Source organism: Gobius niger, assembly GCF_951799975.1.
Source record: "Gobius niger genome assembly, chromosome: 18".
Taxonomy (NCBI): domain Eukaryota; kingdom Metazoa; phylum Chordata; class Actinopteri; order Gobiiformes; family Gobiidae; genus Gobius; species Gobius niger.
In genome coordinates, this window is record NC_136869.1 from 10,488,478 (window position 1) to 10,509,977 (window position 21,500).

Here is a 21,500-nt window from a genome sequence, read left to right on the forward strand (position 1 = left end):
AATAATAATAGCAACAAAAAATAAATGAATAAAAATAGTAGGTCTACGAAAACTCAGGTAAGATCAGAGTTTACTCTTTGTTAACTCCTATGCAAAACTACGTGCAATAATCTTTATATCAGCACTTTATGAACCACCTGCACTGCCCATGCAGACATTTTGATATTCTACGTATTTATATTCTGTATAATTTTTTATTATTTTTACTTTTTGCCCATTAAAACGTTGCATTCATTGTATAAGATAGGCCTACCTCAATTTACAATGTAGTTTGCACACTATCCTGTCTAGATTACACCTTTTTCCAGTCTATTTGCCCCCACGCCCTTCTCCCACTCGAGTTTTCTTGAGCGCTGATGTGAATTTCTCCATTGTGAGATCAGTAAAGGTTTAACTTACTTTATTTTAAAGTAGCCAACATGGGAGAAAAAGAAAACAAATATATTGTCAATGTTTTATGTTGCCCAAAATGGCAATAGCCTATGTAAAAATGTTGTTTAGGTCAGTCACTGGATAATCAATTGGACAAAAATAATGGTGTAAAACGGACATTAAGTAAATACTGAAATTTCATCAAAACATGCAGTTGCTTTGTTTGGACCATATATTTATGAATTCATGGCATAAAATATTTTTTTATTTTTGGCACAGTTCCAGGTCTGGCAAAAGGTCTGGCTGTCCAGTGCAACCAAAATAAGGACAGTTAGTCACTCCCCTTTAATTAGGCTACTGTAGCTGCTTATTGTTGATTAGCCTATAGCTATATATGTTTACAAATTAACATGTGTGAAAGACTGGCTTGTGGGCTAAACAGCTTTCACTGACAGAGGACTATTACCAGAAAAGTCTTATTCATCCACACACCCAAACAAACGAGGCCCAGTCATCTTCAGGGCGTGTATTCTCAAAAGGGTGTGATTTCTAAAACATTTTAGGACTGTTGCCAGGCCGTCATGCGTGAGTCCAAGGGTGTGACGCTGAGTATAAGAAATCCACATTACTTCAACTGAAAAGTTTCCAGCAGCTTCATCTCAGAGCACATTTGACCTGAAGAGGATTTTATGTAAGTCAAAAACTCTTTCTTCTAGTTTTCTAATTTAACTGCAAAGACTATTTTTCTGTTATGTTAGAAGATAAGTTTTAATTCATCCACAGTTTTTCTGTAATGTGTCAGTTGAATTTTCTCAAGGACTCCTTTTTTCCATGCACCAGTTTACTTAGGAATTTTAGCCAAGTGATTTATCTTAATCCAGAAAATAAAAGTGCATTATAGTAATGTAATAAAATGTACTACTACTAGACCAGACTAATTCAGGACTAAGCCAGGATTAAACCAAGACTAACATGGAAGACATCTGTGCTAAAATGTGGACTAAATGGGCTGCACTGAATCGGATATATAATATTATGTGTTGTATATTACAGAAAATGGCGTCTGAAACGTTCCTGTCCAAAGCAAACACCAAATTTGCTTTGAATTTGTTGAAGAAGTTCAGTGAAGAGGACAACACTGGGAACATCTTTTATTCTCCCTTCAGCATCTCTGCAGCTTTGGCCATGGTGAAGCTCGGAGCTGCGGGCAACACAGCCACTCAGATGTCAGAGGTAAAACACCACCAAAACCTGGCCTAAACTTTGTCAAGTAACATATTACTTGCCTGCACTCTGATTCACAAGATGTAAAGTCTGGCTGGGTGATCCACTTACGGTAACTCACCCTTTCAGACAAGTCGGTACAAAGACTCTCTCAGACTTTGTAAAAATCCATGGATCTGTGTTGGACATGGCAGAACATGTATCGCACAAAGACTGTCGGTTCAATGAGGTCATGTTGTCCCTGGAAACCAATTGTGGTTTATGTGCTAGTGAAAAAAACACTGATGATTGTCTGGAATGATACAGTCAAGCCCTGCTGTAAATTAGGTGGCATGGTATTAATCAAATCATAATTTCATGTTTCATCACAATCATACATTTAAAATCCAACGCATTATATTGTATGAGTATATTTTATATGATTTCTTTGCCATTGTGGAAAGGGAAGTGTGGGCATCCATGATTAGAGTGCAGTGCCGCCTTCGTCCAGCCCTCTATACGCAGACAATGGATGGAACTCGGCCCAATTAAACAACATACATCCTTGCAAATAAAGCACTCTTTTTGCCTTTTTGCACTGTGACACAAACCACATATAACAATTTAATCCATGCATGTTTGTGATGAGACCGACGTATTAACCATGTTTACTCGTTTCCGTCCTATTTCCACACGTCCAGGTGCTGTGTTTTTCGGAGCCTGCTGTTCAGCCCCTTGAAGACAGCCCTCCGATGCAGCAGACGCACCGGCCGTACGCCATGCAGTCTCAGATACAGACCAGGATGCAAATGAGAAATCAGATTTCCAGCCGCCTGCCCGGGTACCTCAAAAAGGTGCTACTAGAGATTTCACCAGAAGAAATGAAAAAAATCTCAAAAATGAAATACTAATTAATACTTCTCTTGATTTGACTTATGGTAAAGGGCACTGACTAAACCTTTGACTTTTTACGAAAATGCTCTTTCTTCATTGACTTATTGGTTGTTAATATTTACTAACTATTTTCTCTTTGAAAGCGACAAGGTGCTGGGATTGGGGAACCTTTCTAATATGAGAAAACCTTACTAAAAGACATTTAGAAGTGCTATTTTGTAAGATACATCTCAAAGGAACAATGCTCTTGACTAAACAGTAGCGACATCTTGTGGTGAATGATTGCCATAATCCTGGAATTTTAATCCTCTTTATAGCATTTCACTGTATGGTATTTTCACTCCAACCCTTGCCTTTAATCATGTGTCTATGTGTCATTGTGTACTGTATTTGTAATCACTAGGTCTGCTCTGGCTGTTTGCAGTGTCTTAAACCCCAAGATGATGAAGAAAATGTGGATGCAAGTTTTGCCCAGCTGCTTGGTGAACTCAACAAGCCAGACGCCCTGTATGCTCTGAGTATCGCCAACAGGCTGTTTGGGGAGCAGACTTTTACCTTTAAAGAGGTTGGTGTTTTTAGTCAAATATTTTAACCTCAGTATTCAAGGCTGTTTTTTCTATAGGAAGGTTTTTCTATAATAAGAACAATATCTATGTTACTGCTTCTAGGATTTCCTTTCTGAAACTCAGAAACACTACGATGCCCAGTTGGAAACAGTAGATTTCACCTCCAATGCAGAGGCGTCCAGGATCCTCATCAACAACTGGGTGAAAGAAAAAACACAAGGTTGACGACTATAGCTATGACTCTTACCAACTGTTTTTGCCTTTCTGTTTTGTTTCATTGACCGTTTTGTTGCGCACAGATAAAATTATTGACCTTCTGTCCTCGGATGCGGTGGATAGCTCAACGAGGCTGGTGCTGGTCAACGCCATTTACTTCAAAGGCAAATGGGACTCTCAGTTTAAAGAAGAGTTCACATTTGACGCCGAGTTTCGACTAAACAAGGTGAAGTGATAAAATGAGATTGAATCGTAAAGGTGTTTCCAGCAAAACCCCCAATTTAGTTGTATACCTTGCATATTTTTGTTTCCCTTCATTGCACATTAATAAAGTGTGTAGTTTAGTGAATTTATTCTCTTAATCTGTTTTTTCCAGACTGACAAAAAGCCAGTGAAGATGATGCGACAGAAAAGCGAATTCTGTTTCCATTTTCATGAGGAGGCCAAGATTAAGGTATACAACCATTATCATTAAAATTGATGCTAATTTATGCTTTTAAATATATAAACATGTTAATGCTTCACTGTTTGTTAGGTACTAGAATTGCCATATAAAGGGGCTGACCTGAGCATGATTCTGATCTTACCCACTGACATAGAGGACGACACAACAGGCTTAGAAAAGGTAGCAGACTATGCAGACATACTGTAGGTATTATTGTGATTTTACAATGAAAAGTATATGTTAATTTATCATGGTTGTAGGTGGAGAAAGATTTGACCTATGACAAGTTTAAAGAGTGGACTGGGAAGGACAAAATGCTGCAAGTGGAGGTGGAGGTGAGCCTCCCTAGGTTCAAGATGGAGGAGAGCTACGACATGAAGGAAGTGCTGATATCTCTGGGGATGGGGGACGCCTTCGATGTTTCCAAGAGCGACTTCTCTGGTGAGATTGTGTTGTTCTGTCATTTAGGATTTCTCCGTCATAGTTGCAAAGTTTTTTTGGTTTGAAAAATGGGCATCTGGACTGGGCTGTTTGAAACTGAGGATGTCTCAAGAGGTTTCCTCTGCTCTGGGGTTCACACTGAATTTAAACACTCCTCTAGAGGGGAAGAGAAACATCTTCCATAGCCCTACACTGTTGTTTACTTAAAGCTCACCGCACATTGTCCTGAGCGGGATTAAACACAGAATCATGGTTTGGGTTAGTGTTTTTTTATGGGACAGTCAGTGTTGCACAACTAAAAGCACGCTCATCCCTGTCTAAAAAAGTGTGCTGGATCAAGAAACAACAATAGAAGAGAATGAGATTATTTTTATTCAATTATTTATTGCTAATTTTTAAGCAACTTTGTTTCTGTAAGCACTGGCCACTTTGACATATGATGCTATAATAACCATACGGGTAAATGATCTAGTACAGTGGTTCCCAAAGTGGAAGGGGCCTCAGAGGCACTACAGGCCCCCCAAAGCTGCCCCCCAAAGCTGAACAAGTTCACTGAAATGTACATTTACTTACTAAGATGCACCACTTTTCATCAGTATTTACGTTGTGTTTCATGTAATCTTAAATAGTAAAATAGTTTATTAATGAATAGAGTAAATCATTATTATTGTGGGCCCTGGGAGATTTTCAGATCTATAAGGGGGCCACGATGTCCCGGACTTTGGGAATGGCTGATCTAGTAGATGTATAATAAAATCATTGTTATCTGATCTTTCAGTCACACAAGCACATTCCAATGTCAGTGTGACTGGGTGAAGTACCTTGCACAAGGACACAACAGCAGTATCCCAAAATCCCACCTAGCCAACTCTACACCTGTCAACAGTTACTAGATTACAGGCTGAACTGTTTGAGTGTGGAAGAAGCTATTGTACTGGTGGTTTTAATAGCTTTATTCCAGTGTCTGCGTACATTGGTGTATGAATGAGAGAGTGAATGGGTGACTGGTTCCTTACTGTAAAGTGCTTTGGGCCTAATGAAGATAGAAAAGCGCTTCATGAGTTGGGTCCATTTACCATTGATATAGCGTTTAGAATGAAATTGATTGAACTATAACAGAATATGTTCCATGTTTTCAAATCTATAAATTTTGCCCTTTTCCCCCCAGGCATGTCTGAATCCAACGACCTGGTTCTGTCTGAGGCTGTCCACAAAGCGTTTGTGGAGGTGAATGAAGAGGGCACTGAAGCCGCTGCCGCCACTGGTGCTGTCATGGTGGAAAGAGCAGCCTTAATTACAGAAAAGTTCATCGCAGACCACCCCTTCCTCTTCTTCATCAGACACAACTCCACCAGCACTGTTCTCTTTGCCGGACGATTCAGCTCACCAGAATAAACGAAAGGCCTTGTGGTTGTTGTTTTTGCTTGTCCTGCATTTTGATCTGCACCTTTCTTATGTACTTTTTACAATGGAGACATTTTTAAATTCTCTCATTTTGCTGTACATTTTCTTATGCATGCATTGCATTTCCGGTTTTACTTGTTTGTTTTTAATGATCGGGTTTTTACCTTGAAAAATGTGGGGGAACAGAACATGTCATTTTCTGTCTCAGTTTGAGCTGCATATGAGTTAAGCCACATAAGAGATCATAAGAGAAAACTCAATAATTGGGTTGCTACTTTTGGTGAATATTATTTGTTCAATAAAAAGAGATGATTTTTTTGAAGAGACATGGAGAGAAGATCTTTGTGTTCAATAAACTTCGAGTGAGCTGCTAATTGCTGTTGTCTGTGACTGTATTTACGTGTTTGAAATATTTCCTCATGAAAGCTGCATGCCTGTCAAGTCTACAGCTCCTTGACTTGAAAGGGAATGTCCTCTCTACTGGAAGGAAATAACTGGACTTCACTCCAATGAACAGTCTTTTGGCTTTTTATTTCTCTCTGTCCGTGTGGTACAGGTGAAAAACCTCAAAACACAGAACAAAAGCAAATGTAAATAAACATGTAAATAACCAAATAAACTTTTAACCAATGTTTTTAGCTTAACTATTTAACATATTGTTTTAAACACATTTATGCATTCTTTTAAACAGATGTATATTTACATGATCATGAAATTAGTTTTAATGCCTCACAACCACATTTGTCCCTGACCGGCAGTCCTTCACTCTTTGTAGAAAGGTTTCTTTTTCTGCTTTCTTGGGGACCTCTTTGAGATTTTGAGGAGAGACACCACTTGTGTCTCTACTCTCTCTGGTCCTCTGCACACTGACTGGCATGGAGAACCTGTGTGTTTTTTGGAGCTGGTCGGAGTGAGTTGATTGGGGCATTGGTTTCAGCTGCTTGTAGTGCCTGCTGTGGTTGGGGGGCGGGGCGAGCAGGCAGCTGGACAGCACAATGCCTAATTGTGGGCTGTGTTCTAAAGAGGGCGTGATTTCTTAAACTGAATATAAGTATGAGATATCCAAAGTCAGCTCAAAAGCTTCCAGCAGCTTAATTGCAGAGCACACTTGACCTGAAGACGATTTGATGTAAGTAAAAAGAGACAAACATTTCTTATTGACATTCAGTTGCATTGAGAGCTTTAATGTTGTGCCATACAATAATACAATATGTTTTTGGATATTTCCTTTTCAACATATTCATCATTGGTTATTTTGAATACTCTTTTTAGGGATAAATTCAGTTAAGTCGTAAAATATGGACTAAATTGAACTGAATCTGATAAATAATGTGTACTATTGTGTTTTTCAGAAAATGGAGTCTGAAACGTTCCTGTCCAAAGCAAATACCACATTTGCTTTGGCTTTGCTTAAAAAATTCAGTGAAGAGGACAACACTGGGAACATCTTTTATTCTCCCTTCAGCATCTCTGCAGCTCTGGCCATGGTGAAGCTCGGAACTGCAGGCAACACAGCCACTCAGATGTCAGAGGTAAAAAACACCAAGTTGTGGTAACTATTACCATTTGCTATGAAAATCCAAATGAAGCTTGTTGCATTCTAATTCACACGAAGTCAATTGGTCGATGGTGAGCCACCTCCCAGACATGTCAATACAAAGCCTCTCAAAGACTTTGGTGCATATCCAACAATCTGGTTGAACATGGTAAAGAAGATATTGCACAACAGTAACTGATATTTTAATGAGGTAACCTATCTGGCAACTAAATGTGGCATGTGAAGGTGCAGGGACAATGATAATTATCTAGAATAATTCAGTCAAACCCAGACCTCAGACCGTAATTTGATCTCACACTTGGGGTAACACGTTCCCCTTTCTTGTTTCTGTTAAACGAATTCCTCCAGAATCTGGTAAATGATCTGGCAAAGATTTGAGATGATATGATGCGTGTAATGGGTCTGTTTGGGTCACTGTTATGGCCTGTTTCCCCCAGTCCGTAACACCAGCTCGAAAGTGTGATTGCAATTGCACGGAAGATCGCATAATACCATGCCATTAATCTTTTTATTTTTTATATATAAAAAATCATGAGATGATCAAATCATTTGATAGCAGAAGCCACATTTCACTGTCTATTATCATTTTTTTCTTCTTCAACTGTTGTCAGTAGAAAACATCTTGTTGGTGGAAATTTACTGGCAAAATTCATTTCAGCATCATCATGCCATCACTAAAATTACATGTTTCATTTCATTTTAATGTAATTTCTGGTTTATGGCATCATGGCATGTTTTATAATCCACACAACAATTATTCCGTAGTAGAAATTAGTTGCCATTATTTCAGTATTCAATCATCCATAAATAATCTGAAGTTACAACTGATTATGTTTAGCAATACTTTGTTTCAACCCATACAATTAAGGATGAGTGGAAGGGGAAGTCTGAGTACCCTTGGATCAGCAACAGAAAATTATTGGTTCAAGTCAAAAACATGCACCCTTACAAACATAGAGTACTTTGTGACACTTTAGATGTCTACAAAACACCATGTTTACCATAATTCAAGATGTTACCTCAGTGCATGAAATTGTCCGACTCTTCTTACCCGTCTTTTCATATTTCACTATGTTCAGGTACTGGGTTTTTCGGCACCTGGATCCTCCCAGCCCGAAGGAGACATCTCTCAGATCTCTGAGCAGACTGCCCTGCCGCACCCCATGCAGTGCCAGATGCCAATGTGTATGCAAATCCAAAAGGTGCTCAAAATTTCACCTAGCAGTTTTGCACATGAAATTACGAGCAAAATGAACGATGGTACCTGTAATCTTTTGTAAATGTCATTGTGTACTGTACTTAATCACTATACTTTTCCCTGACTGTCTATCCTGGCACTGTCGTAAGCCCCAGGATGATAAAGAAAATGTGGATGCAAGTTTTGCCCAGCTGCTGAGCGAACTCAACAAACCGGATGCCTTGTATGCTCTTAGCATTGCCAACAGGCTGTTTGGGGAGCAGACCTATGCGTTTAATGAGGTAAGTGTTTTTTCTACTAAATGCTGTTCTACATCTTAATATATCATTATTTTGGTTCATGTGGATTTTATTGTTTCTAGTTTTTTTTGGCTGAAACTAAGAAATACTACAATGCCCAGTTGGAAACAATGGATTTTCTCTCCAGTGCAGAAGCTTCCAGGATCAATATCAACAACTGGGTGGAAGAGCAGACAAAAGGTAGACAAATACAGTAACTTTGACAGTATGCCAAAGTCATACCATGTTGTCAGATTTCAGCTACCAGACAGTTAATGTTGTAACACTTGCTTATCTCTAATCCATTAATAAAGTCTTATCTTACAGATAAAATTAAAAACCTGCTTCCCCCGGCTTCAGTGAGTAGCCTGACGAAGCTGGTACTGGTCAATGCCATTTACTTCAAAGGAAAATGGGAAGCTCAGTTTGAGAAGGAGTTGACAGTCGATGCAGAATTTCGACTCAATAAGGTAAAACAACAACATAAAGATAGTTAAAGGGACTATACGGAGTTTAAACATGTTAAAATTAAGTATTTTCCTCCCCCTACATGTTTCAGCCATGTCCTAATATGTAGAATGAGCCCAGACCTGTTCACCTAAAATCCTGCACTGTAACTAAAAACGGTATTACTTCGGGTTCGAATTGCCGTCATGCACAAGCTTAATATAGAAGGTGCAGTTACACATATGACCTGAGGTGACAGTAGTGAGTATAAAATGGCTAACTTGCGTCTAGCCCCTTTAATATCCATCTTTCACATTCCCAACTTTCCTGACATTGCATCAAATCATCCCTTTGTGACAACAACGCTCAGCCTAATAGCTTGATAGGGATTGAAAGGTTTTATAATTAGATGCACAATGTACAAAGTTCTCTTTTCCCAATATAAAAAAGCAAAAAAGATCTTGTCAAATGCAATTAATGGAATCTGTGACATAAATCTTTACCCCGTATCCTAGACACATCAGAGCCTTTACTGCAAAATCCTAAGTTTAGTGCTTGTGAGCCTTGTCTAAGTAATATGCTGGAATGTTTATCAACTTTTTTCTAGAATGACAAGAAACCATTGAAGATGATGAAACAGAAAACCAAACTATATTTGGGCTCTGCAAAGGAGGCAAACTGTCAGGTATCACTAATATACAGTCTTTGGCAATATGTACTTATATGTACAATATGTATTTTTTAATTAAATTTCTTTGTTTGGCAGATACTAGAATTGCCATATAAAGGTGAAGACCTGAGCATGATCATATTTTTACCCATCGACATAGAGGACGACACAACTGGCTTAGAAAAGGTAGCAGACTATGCAGACATAATTCTAGATTGAAAAGTGTCAGACTGTTTAATTGTCACTGTTGCAGCTGGAGAAAGAGTTGACTTATGAGAAGTTTAAAGAGTGGACTAGGAAGGACATAATGAGGCATGTGGAGGTGGAGGTGAGCCTGCCCAGATTCAAGATGGAGGAGAGCTACGAGCTGACGAAAGTGCTGACATCAATGGGAATGGTGGATGCCTTTGATGCTTCCAAGAGTGACTTTTCTGGTGAGATTATGAAAGTCTGGTGCTACAAGCTTATCTTTGCTTATTTTCTTTCTTCTTCTTTTTTTAATCAGCTCTGCATAAGCGTGTTGACATGATGATATAAGTTTGCAGGAAAGATTGGCCACTCATATGTTCCATTTATACAAAGAAATGTCAATAATAAGTTATAATCTTGTTTCTAAAAGTGGCAAATATTGTGTGTTCACCTGAATAGTTTATTGCATTTTAAGGTATTATGAGCTTCTATCTGCAAAACCCATTCTTGTTGAGTTCATAGGTCCTAAAATATAGCATTAAATCATCCCTGTGTTCTAAGACCTCATTTAATTGCTCAACACTCAATACACTCTAATATTAAGTTAAACTCCAAAGCTTAATGTGAGCGTCAAATTCTCAATTTATTTATTTATTTCAGGCATGTCTGAATCAAACAACCTGGCTATATCCGCGGTCGTCCATAAGGCGTTTGTGGAGGTGAATGAGGAGGGCACTGAAGCTGCTGCAGCCACTGGAGTTGTCGTGGGAATAACATCAATCACCATACCAAAAATATTCATCGCAGACCACCCCTTCCTCTTTTTCATCAGACACAACCCTTCCAGAACTGTTCTCTTTGCCGGCAGATTCAGCTCACCTGAATAAACTAAAGGCCGAATCCATGGTGCTTTGGTTATTCTGCATTGATTGTGCCTTTACAATGCCATATTCACTCGCAAGTACTTTTACTCTGCTTTTTATGTTCATCATTACGTGATTGTCCTCAATTTTATGCAGATAAAGTTATTTTACTGTACTATTAAATGTGCCTTTCACTTGTTCAATAATCAGTCATTTTAAAACTGTAAATTTAAGTGCAGAAAATATAATCATAATACGCTTTCCCAGATGCTCCAATTTGCTTAAAAAAAAAAAAAATAAAGTTGGGTTTCTATGTTTGTATGACTGTCACATTTTGTGGGCTATTATTTGAAGAAGAGATCAATGATTCTTCTTGATATTTAATTCTTTTTATTAATCCTTTTTCCATAAAGCAAAGGAAATTTGAAACAGATTAGACTACCACACATCATCTGCAAGCATTAAAATAGGACAAAATAATGTCAAGTAACCTGTGTTCAGTGAGTAGGCTAATTAGTTGCCCTTTGTCATTATTACAATTTTATAATAATAAAACATTTATAATAATAAAACAGTAAATAGAAATCAGTTATTAACATATGAATGTAAAATGTAAACAAATCTTCCACTTCCGCATATGGTCACGTGACAACAAGGAAGCCCTGGTCGCCGCACCTTTTCGGGGCGTGACGTTTTCAATAATAAAAACTGATGGCGAAGGCTGAAAGTTCCCTGTGAAGTAAAGGCTTCTGGACACTGCTGGTGAGTAGCTATTACCTCTTTCAGTTTGTCGTCGTAGATCTTTATTCGTGAGCATCCAAGCGCTCCTCGATCTAGCATGTGTTAGCCTAATGGTAACTCTAACACTATAGTGGCTTATAACTTGGTAATGCCACCAACTTGCTGGATGGTGCTCAAAGGGTCAGGTGTCACTATCAGGAAGAACACGTCGATACCTTTGTATTCATACCTTCCATTAGTTACAATACTAAAAGGACTTTCCTTGTTTGGCTCCCAAAACTTTCCATTTGGGGCTTGGTTTCTGCTATATTTCATTTAAATGATAGTTCCCTGTAGTAGCAATAAAACATTGGTACTACCCGTTTGTAGATCGTTATCACTAGCGTAGACAACTTTTTTTTTTTAATTTCAGTACAATGGTTTCAAGTCTTATAACAATATCTGGCAACTCAAATCAAGTTTAAAAGATAAGATATGCTCTATTTTCACATGTGATTTTTAGAATGGGCAGTTCTTAGCCTGCACTGCTTATTATCAGATGCAAAACTAATGCATTGATGTGCTTTCTTTGCAGCAGACACAATGGCCACTGAAACCCCTCTGTCCAAAGCGAACGCCTGTTTCGCCCTGGATCTTCTCAAAAAGTTTGGTGACAACGATCGGACGGCCAATGTCTTCTACTCTCCTTTCAGCATCTCCTCAGCGTTGGCCATGGTGCTACTTGGGTCTGGAGGCAACACAGCCACACAGATGTCAGAGGTAACATGTCAAGCACACAACCACTGGTCTGCAGCCTGTGAGTCACAGTATGCACAATAACATGGGGGTTTTCTTTGTTGTGTTTCTATAGTAACACAATGTAAATAGGGCAGTGTGTGTCTTGTCACGTAATCCCTTGTCCGGCAACAGTAGGGCAGTAATGCTTGGAATCATGTCGTCAAAACCACAAATTATTTTGGAACAAGAGGTGTTGGGAAGGTCAGGGACTCGTATAAGAATATAATATAGCATAAAAACTTGTTAACAATAATTTGACAAAAAAATGTGCAATGCTATCATAAACCAACAGTAAATCTTATATGCAATATCAATTCTTATATATAAAAAGTCTTATTGTATTAGACACTGTATTAAGAAAGTGTTCATTATTTAAGTTACAGATGAATTAGATACTTAGATGAGTGCAGAATGTTCATTGTGTGTGTATGCAGTGTACATACATTTATATGATGCCCTGATTTTATTTTTAATTACAAACAATGAGAGAGAAAGCCAGAAAATTAAAATGTTAGTTGTGGTCCAGATTCATTCCTAACTAACCTTACATATTTGTTGCATCCAAAGTCTACACAGGGACACATTTCACAACTTTTAGATCAAAAAGTGCTCATGCTAAAACTAAATGGGTGTGCTGGATCCAAAACAATGAACAGGGAAAAAGCCCTGCCTGATGAAGGGCTAGGCCACACCCTAAACATTACTAGTGGTGAGCATTAAAAAAGTAAGACAAATTTAGGGAGCTTTTTGGCTGTGCATATCCTTTTTCCATTTTTATGTTTCACAACTTTCAGGGCCACTTTTCAGCCTCACTGCCATCGAAAAATAAGTTCATGAAATTGATACAAATGCTTTTTAATTAGTGTGTGCACATTGGTTTCCCCTACATGGGAAATATTGTTTTTTACATTGACTGTTTATAAGCAAGAAACAAACTAGTTGGAGGCTATTGGCATACTGTGTAATGGGTAATGACCGAAAGGACAAGATCGCGAATACAGGCGGCCGAAATGAGTTTCCTTCGCAGGGTGGCTGGGCGCACCCTCCGAGATTGGGTGAGGAGCTCAGTCACCCGGGAGGAGCTCGGAGTAGAGTCGCTGCTCCTTCACGTCGAAAGGAGCCAGCTGAGGTGGCTAGGGCATCTGTTCCGGATGCCTCCTGGTCGCCTCCCGCGGGAGGTATTCCAGGCATGTCCTAGTGGGACAAGGCCTCGTGGAAGACCCAGGACACGGTGGTGGGACTATGTCTCCGAGCTGGCCTGGTGTCGCCTCGGGGTCCCCCCAGAACAGCTGGAGGAGGTGTGTGTGGATCGGGAAGTTTGGGTATCTCAGCTGAGACTGCTGCCCCCGCGACCCGGCCCCGGATAAAGCGGAAGAAAATGGATGGATGGATGGATGGTGTTTAAGGTTTAGCTTAGGCTGTGTTGATTTTACTCCATGGAACTGTCTGTTTGATGAAGTGAGTGCTTACAGTCACTCTTGTTGCAGCATGACGGTGGTGTGTAATACAGGTTGAGTAAAATAAATCAAAAATGTTAAGCGTCACGTCAAGCCACACCTGATGTGTCGGGATCCCCACCCCGTTCATTTACCACGGGTTAATGAAATGCTTGAATGTGGGAGTGACAGGGCCTTGTCATAAAAGAAGAAGTAGCTTTATTTGTATGGCGTCTTTCACAGACATGGTCACAAAGCGCTTTACATGAGACAATTTCACACATCACATCATTCATGACCTATTGTACATGTGTTTAGTGGTAGGGAAAACCGGAGTACCCAGAGGAACCCTATGCAGAGGAGAACATGCAAACTCCACACAGAAAGAGAGCCATTTATAGTTGGTTCATGCACTCTGCAATCCAAATAATATATAGATGTTGGATGGATTATTATAAGTTTTATATGTTCATTAACATCAAATTTATGGTATGGCATGCAACATACTGGTGTTGTTTCACTTACATTCCTAGATATGCCTAATTGTTGCACTTTTTTCAGTTGTACTTTCATATACTTCATCATACTAGAATGTTCTTTATATGTTGTTGTGATTTCCCTTTATTTTGTCATATCTCTAAGAATACATTGCTTGTACTCTACTCTAAATTTGACATTTGACTGCAACAAATCTAAAAGGAACAGGCCGCTGTTTTTCCATACTGAGACTTTCCATACTGACTTACCCCCGTTTATAGGAATATGCTGGGAGAGGCTAAATGCTAATAACATCTTTGGTCTTTTAGCGTGACTGAGCGCATGCACAAAGACCAGACAGGTGCCCATCAACTTGTCTAAGCTCAGGTAAGACCATATCTCGGTATGGAAAACCGATGGCCTGTTCCTTTAACAACAGGTGTGTCTGGACATAAAAAGCTATGAAAGCAAACAATGATCAATACAATGTCAAATGGGTTGTCATGTCAGTGTACAAGCCATACACTGAAACTGGTGGTCCCACCTGAGTTACACCTACTATGATGAAATGCCTGGGCCGGTGGTGAGCTATAGAAAATGGGTGTGACGCTGTAAAAGGGAGCAAAGGTTGCATCACACGACCAAACTGTCGCAATAGCAGCCAGTTACTAAGAAAGCCCACTCAGTCTTTTACAGTTATCGTCAGCTGAGTAACAATTTCCTTAGAAATACCACCAAGAAATGTGTTGAGTAAGACAGTACCACGGTATTATGACGAGAAAGTCAGTTTTGTACTAGTTGTAGAAGGGGTGGGCGATAATGACAAAAATGATTATCTATATATCTCAATATTGCATCAGCTAAATAATTCTAAAACATCATATTAAGGATTTGTCAAACGCTGCGAGACTGTCTATAGCAGGGGTTCCCAAAGTATGCATATATGTATACATTCTTTTGTACGTTTCTCTAAAAAATGCTATCAATGTATTGCATCTGTAGGTCCTTCGCTTCCAAGAGAAAGAGAAGCCCCCACAAGCCGGAGCAATGCAAATGCAAATGCAGATGCACCTGCCACAGCAGATCCAAAAATGTCTGCCTCCTCATCTCAGGAAGGTGGTCAAAGAAAATATAATTTACTACAGGATTGGGCTATGTATGTGTTTCCATTGGTGCTGTGGTGATGGGGCATTAAAGGAGGGTAAAACTTTGTATATTTGTCAGCTTTGTTTGGGTTGAACTGGTTAACCAGGATGAACAGCTTTACTTTTTTCATTGTTTATCAAAAGTCTAGTGTGTCAAACAAGAAGCCACTGTATATTTTGTGTGTGCTTTCTTTAATTATGTTTTTGACCAGTCTTTAATGCTAAATCATTAAAAAAAACCTATTACTATGTATACTTTAATTTATGTATTGTTTTTACTTGTTGTAAATGCCTGAAATCATTATGTTTATCGCAGGTAACTGTAGATGTTTGTTTGCCAAGTCACCACAGAAACTTATCAGTAGTTTTTTTCTATTGTTTAACATTTTAGACTGGTCTTGTTAGATTTTCTAGTTTCGTGTAATGGTTCTTTTATGGTATTCACAGGCTTGTGGTAGCATTCTGTTATTGGTGCTTGCTTTCTCCCTCTTTCATTTGACAAGTTGTTATGAGATAACTTAGCCTCTAATACTAACATATTGTCATTTTCCTCTGCACTGCTTAATAACTAGTCTTGCCAAACTACTAATAACTATTATCTATTAGTACTTACACTTGTCCTTTTTCTCCACAGTGCCTCAAAACGAACACTCTCTCAGATGACGTCCACTCCCAGTTTGGTTCTTTGCTGCCACAGATGGACAGGTCGGACGCGCCCTATGCCCTGAACATTGCCAACAGGCTGTACGGGGAGCAGACATACCAGTTTGTTGAGGTTGGTGTCACTACAACTGCATGGCTTAGCATTAATTGTGAGAAATATTTGTTTCTGATCTTAATGAATGAGGAGAGAACGTGCTAGTTTGGGGGATTGATATTATCCACATAGCTTTGCACATACACACAAAAGAAAATTGAGGTGCATTCAGTAAAAGCTTTATCTTCAAAATTTCCCAAAAACGTTTCCAAAAATGGCAAAAATTGTATTTCTAAACCTAAAAATATTGCCTTTCTATAAATGGTATACGAAGAGCTTGTTGCACTATACCAAACTGCATTAGGAAGACGCTAGAGCGCCATCTTGTGGAACAATAGACCGATGTAGAAAACTTGTTATGACCACAACTATATTACTCACTGTTATTCATAAACATGCCTGTATCTTTCCTAGGACTTTCTGGGAGGGACCAGAAAGCACTACAATGCAGAGCTGGAGGCTGTGGACTTCGCCGGTAATTCTGAAGGGGCGAGGACCAACATTAACAACTGGGTGGAGAGTCAAACACAAGGTAAAACTTAACACATCTGGGCTTCTTTTTGTGGTAGTAATGCTCTCATGTGTTTCCTTTTGGCAGGTAAAATTAAGGACTTACTGGCTCAAGGCGTTGTGGACGGCTTGACAAAACTGGTGCTGGTCAACGCTATTTACTTCAAAGGAGACTGGGATAAGAAGTTTCAGGAGAGAGCTACTCGGGACCACAATTTCAGGATAAACAAGGTGTGATGGTCTAAGAATGAAAGATCTCTTGTTATACCTAATACATTCCCGCACTAAACTTGTGACAGGATAGGTTAGGATAGATTGACTAAACCCAGCAATGCAATCCTACTTATCCTATACCATATGCATACATACTTTGCATAGGAAAATACTAAAACAATAGTGAACTACAACTGAACTCGTGTTTGCTGCATGTCTTTGTTTGAAGAATGACACAAAGCCAGTGAAAATGATGCATCAGAAGGTGAAGTTACCACTAGCATACATCCCTGAAGTCAGCTGTTCGGTAAGCGGAGCCTATACTTTTCATGATAGAATGTATTATGCAGCCTATGCTACATAACCCTATCTGTAAACCAGATTGTAGCTTTGCCTTACAAAGGAAAGGAGCTCAGCATGCTCATCTTTCTGCCCAATGATATTGAGGACAGCACTACGGGTCTGGAGAAGGTAAGACAAACAAATAGCAAAGCCACATCCAAAATAAGTGACAGAAAGTTTCCTTGCCTCATTTCTTATGTCCGTTGTAGCTTGAGCAACAGTTGACCTATGAGAACTTTGTGGAGTGGACCCGTCCCGACATGATGGATGAGACGGAGGTGCAGTTGGGACTTCCTCGATTCAAGATGACGGAAACATACGACATGAAGAATGTCCTGATGAGTCTGGGCATGGTGGATGCTTTCGACATGGCCAAAAGTGATTTCTCTGGTAAGAAAGTACCATAAGACTACTGCACTTTGTATTTAGAAAATGGTTATAGCTGTATAGCTCTTGCAGATTTATTAAATCATCAGTACGTTCGAACAACTCAGCTTATTGAAATTATAATAATGGAACTCTAAATAAGGGAATTTATCCACTAATTTCTTAATTAGTTTAACTGTCTAAATGTTTTACAGTTTTAAATAAATTGGTGCTTCATTCACACAAAAATGTAACAACAGAGGTCTTTCAAATCTAGCTAATTTTCTTTTAATTTTCGACGGGACATATCTTACATAATACATTTTTTTGAGCTATAATCATGTCCTCATCATAAACATACCTAGAGTAGTATTTGGCTTCCTTCTTCTACATTTTTAGTCCATTGAATGTTGCTCTTGTGATCATAAACTCTTGCAAACCTTCCACACTGCTCACAATAGTGTGGCTTGTCTCCAGTCCAGTACACCCAAGAAACACAATCCTAAGAGATTCGTCTTTACTCAACAATTGTCTTTTCAAAACATGGACTTTGTGTTGTGTTATAAAATGTCAAATACCAATGCGTGAGGGGCCCAAAAGCGGGTTTATAAGCCACAGTTATATATGACTTGTCCATAATCATCTTTCTCTCCCCAGGCATGTCTCCAGCCAACGACCTGAGTTTGTCTAAGGTCGTCCACAAAGCATTCGTGGAGGTGAATGAGGAGGGCACTGAGGCGGCTGCTGCCACTGCCGGCATAATGATGTTGCGCTGTATGCCAATGCCTTCTCCTCCCTTCATCGCAGATCACCCCTTCCTCTTCTTCATCCGACACAATCCCTCCCACTCCATCCTGTTCGCCGGAAGATACTGTTCCCCTGAGTGATCTGTTAGCATGAGCAAATTTACACCAAAGAAAGGGAAGCTACTTTGTCTTCTGTAATTGTAAAAATTACTGCTCAACATGGAATTAATCATTCATCATCGAGCTACTAAACTTTCCCCAAAATGCCTTGAAACACTCTGTATCCTCATATTTGCCTGATACTGTTATGTTATCAGAATGGCTGCCTTCTTAAACAAGCCACGCTACTTTTATCTATAGAATATTATGTATTGACCACAAAATATGGCAAATTGGCCAAGATCAAAATGTATTTGATAATGAATTCCCCTTTACTGCCTTTTAGTGTATCCTACTGTTATATGCACTTTACTTAAGCTTGCTGACACAATGTTCATAGTTGGGGTGTTTCCCCTATACAATTCACAATTAATTCGGACCGCACTGTCACTTGCTTCAACTGGGTTTTTGTTTACTGGTATAGTGAATATGCAATAAAAGTAATTGGCAAAAAAAATGTATTTTCCTATGTCTATCTCTGTATGTACAATAGGCTAAAATAGCACACAGTGATGAGTGGGGGATGTATAAAACCAAGGTTATGTTAGGTTTCTCTCCCACGTTCTCCTTGATGTCTTGGTCATCTGCAAGAACACAGTACAATGCCCCGCCCCTGAAGGGAACCCATTCTTGCCTGTCATCAAACTCTAGTTAGAGCATAATGGTCTAAACTATAAACCTTAGAGATACATGTTTTTTGTTTGTTTTTTTGCAGAGAAACTTACATTGATCACTATGAGACCCTATAGTTTCTGAGCTGAGCATGGTGTGAATCTTTTGCACAAGCACAATTTGATAGCTCCATCGAAGTGTACAGTTTAGACCACTCCAGCATCTGCCTTCAGCAGATGGTGGTAGGGTTCAAGTTACTTCTACTTACATGCATTACATAACAACAGTGGCTAAGGTGGTAGTCCGCATGTGTCTTTTCAGACTGCAGTTTTGGGGAAAAATACCATACCACATTTTCATTTTGAAAACTGTAGTAAATGTTTTCCCACGCAAGTAAAAACTGTGCGGCTTAATCCTCTTCCGTACGAGTCAGCCATGATCCATCTAGGGAAAATATTTTTCTACACAGTTCACTTCGGCATGAATTTGTTGGTGCATTTTCAGATTAAAGGCTGTTGATTGTTTTCCCACACTGGTCAGAGGAACAAAGTGTCACTGCAAAGGAGTCAGCATGTGTATTTTCAGTCTACTACCACGATCAAATCTAATGCCAGACTGGCTTTTGAAATGTCTTTCCACACTGCTCACAACTATGCAGCTTCCCTCCTGTTCTGGTCACAGTGGGAAAAGATGAAACTGCAGATGTCTTTTTAGATTATTACTTTCTCTCCACACGGCTCACAACTGTGCGGTTTCTGTTCAGTGTGAATGTTCTTGTGCATTTTCCGTTTAACTAAGGCTTTAAATGCTATTCCACACTGGTCTCAGAGGAAAGGCCACTATGCTGTGTAAATTCATGCATGTTTTTTTCAGATGTTTTCACTCCACACTGCTCACAACTGTGCAGCAAGACATGTCAAGACCAGTAACCTCCTGTCTACAATGTTATAACAAGATAAAACAGTAATCAGAAATCTCTTGTATAATATCTGAATAAAATGTAAACAAATCTCCCACTTCCGCATATGATCACGTGAGAATCACCGCACTTTATCGGGCGTGACGTTTTCAATAATCAAACTGATGGCGCAGGCTGAAAGTTCCCTGTGAAATAGAGGTTTTTGGCATGGATCTATTATGTTTTTTGGACACTGCTGGTGAGTGGCTATTACCTCTTTCATTTTGTCGTTGTAGATAATAATGATTATTATTACTTGCGCTTTACAAGTCTGTATTACCAAGTTTCTCAAAACGCGCTTTTAAACGCTGCCACTTGATCAACTTTTCCTTCTCCTTTTTCTTTAATTCCAACAGTTACCAGTCTACCCCCGGACATACTAGCAACCACGGCGGTACCTCAGGGAATACTAAAGCTGCACTAATCTGGAGATCATAGACACCATATTCCTGGGCCAACTGGTTCCCAATTCTCCCACAATTATCTCTTTGGCGCCTACCATACTCCCAACACTCTCTAAGTTGGGATGACACTCCCCATGACTTTTCAAATGCACCCAGTAATTCACCATGATTTGCTTCCTCCTCAAGTCCAGTGGCATTTCCCCCATTTCCACCTGTAATGCATTCACTGGTGATGTTTTAAAAGCTCCACAACACACTCTCAATGCTCGGGCCTGTATTACATCCAATCTTTTTAGCGAAGAAGAAGCTGCTGACCCATATGCCACACACCCATAATCAAATACTGACTTTATTAAGGCCTGATCGAGCCGTTTTAAAGCAGAGCAGCTAGCTCCCCATTCGCTCCCTGCCAAACATCTCATCACATTAACAACCTTTTTACGTTTTTCCTCAATCCTGTCAATATGCCTTCCAAGTTAAACGTGAATCAAAAACAACTCCCAAGAATTTAAATGAGCTTACTCTCTCAACTTCCTCTCCATACATCCTCTGCTTTAGGTCCTCCCTCACTCTCTTCCTTGTGAAGAAAACTACTTTAGTCTTCTCCACTGAGAACCTGAACCCCCAATCAAAACCCCACTCAACCACTCCATTAATAGCACCCTGAACCTTGACCCCTAGATGCTCAATGTTTCTTCCCCTGCTCCACAATGCCCCATCGTCTGCAAACAACGACCTGCCCACACTCCCGGGCACTGCACCAAACACGTCATTAATCATGATAAAAAAAAGCAAAGCAAAGCATTACGCCGCCTTGAAGAGTTCCATTCTCCACTGTATATTGACTGGAGCAAGGTTGAAAGTTCCCTGTGAAATAACGGTTTTTGGCATGGATCTATCATGGTTTTTGGACACTGCAGGCGAGTGGCTATTACCTCTTTCATTTTGTTGTTGTAGATGATAATGATTATTATTACTATTGCGAGTCTTTACAAGTCTGTATTACCAAGTTTCTCAAAACGCGCTTCTAAACAGATTACCACCACATCATCTGCAGGCATTAAAATAAGAAAAATGTCAAGACTAGTAACCTCCTGTCTACAATTTTATAAC

General features: G+C 39.4%; 1 protein-coding gene across 1 annotated transcript; it reads left to right on the plus strand.

Moving 5' to 3' along the window:
- Window positions 1–919: 919 nt before the first annotated feature.
- Window positions 920–18,870, plus strand: LOC306977888 (uncharacterized protein). Its single transcript, XM_079576327.1, has 28 exons — window positions 920–1,063; window positions 1,426–1,605; window positions 2,277–2,429; window positions 2,894–3,034; window positions 3,138–3,255; window positions 3,335–3,477; window positions 3,628–3,705; window positions 3,787–3,876; window positions 3,957–4,137; window positions 5,306–5,523; window positions 6,894–7,073; window positions 8,179–8,301; window positions 8,447–8,578; window positions 8,659–8,776; window positions 8,903–9,045; window positions 9,630–9,707; window positions 9,789–9,878; window positions 9,946–10,126; window positions 10,542–10,760; window positions 12,060–12,244; window positions 15,178–15,291; window positions 15,955–16,095; window positions 16,492–16,609; window positions 16,676–16,818; window positions 17,030–17,107; window positions 17,182–17,271; window positions 17,352–17,532; window positions 18,166–18,870. The coding sequence occupies exons 2-28, from the start codon at window positions 1,429–1,431 to the stop codon at window positions 18,393–18,395; spliced, it is 3,843 nt and encodes a 1,280-aa protein (XP_079432453.1). The 5' UTR covers window positions 920–1,063; window positions 1,426–1,428; the 3' UTR covers window positions 18,396–18,870.
- The last annotated feature ends 2,630 nt before the right edge of the window (window positions 18,871–21,500 follow it).

What these genes read in the sequence shown, in the direction of transcription:
- LOC306977888 (XM_079576327.1), top strand. Translation starts at nt 1,429, where the DNA reads ATGGCGTCTGAAACGTTCCTGTCCAAAGCAAACACCAAATTTGCTTTG. An exon ending in AGACCTATGCGTTTAATGAG is followed by an intron (nt 8,579 to 8,658) that starts GTAAGTGTTTTT and finishes TATTGTTTCTAG; the next exon opens with TTTTTTTTGGCTGAAACTAA. An exon ending in GCACTACGGGTCTGGAGAAG is followed by an intron (nt 17,272 to 17,351) that starts GTAAGACAAACA and finishes TGTCCGTTGTAG; the next exon opens with CTTGAGCAACAGTTGACCTA.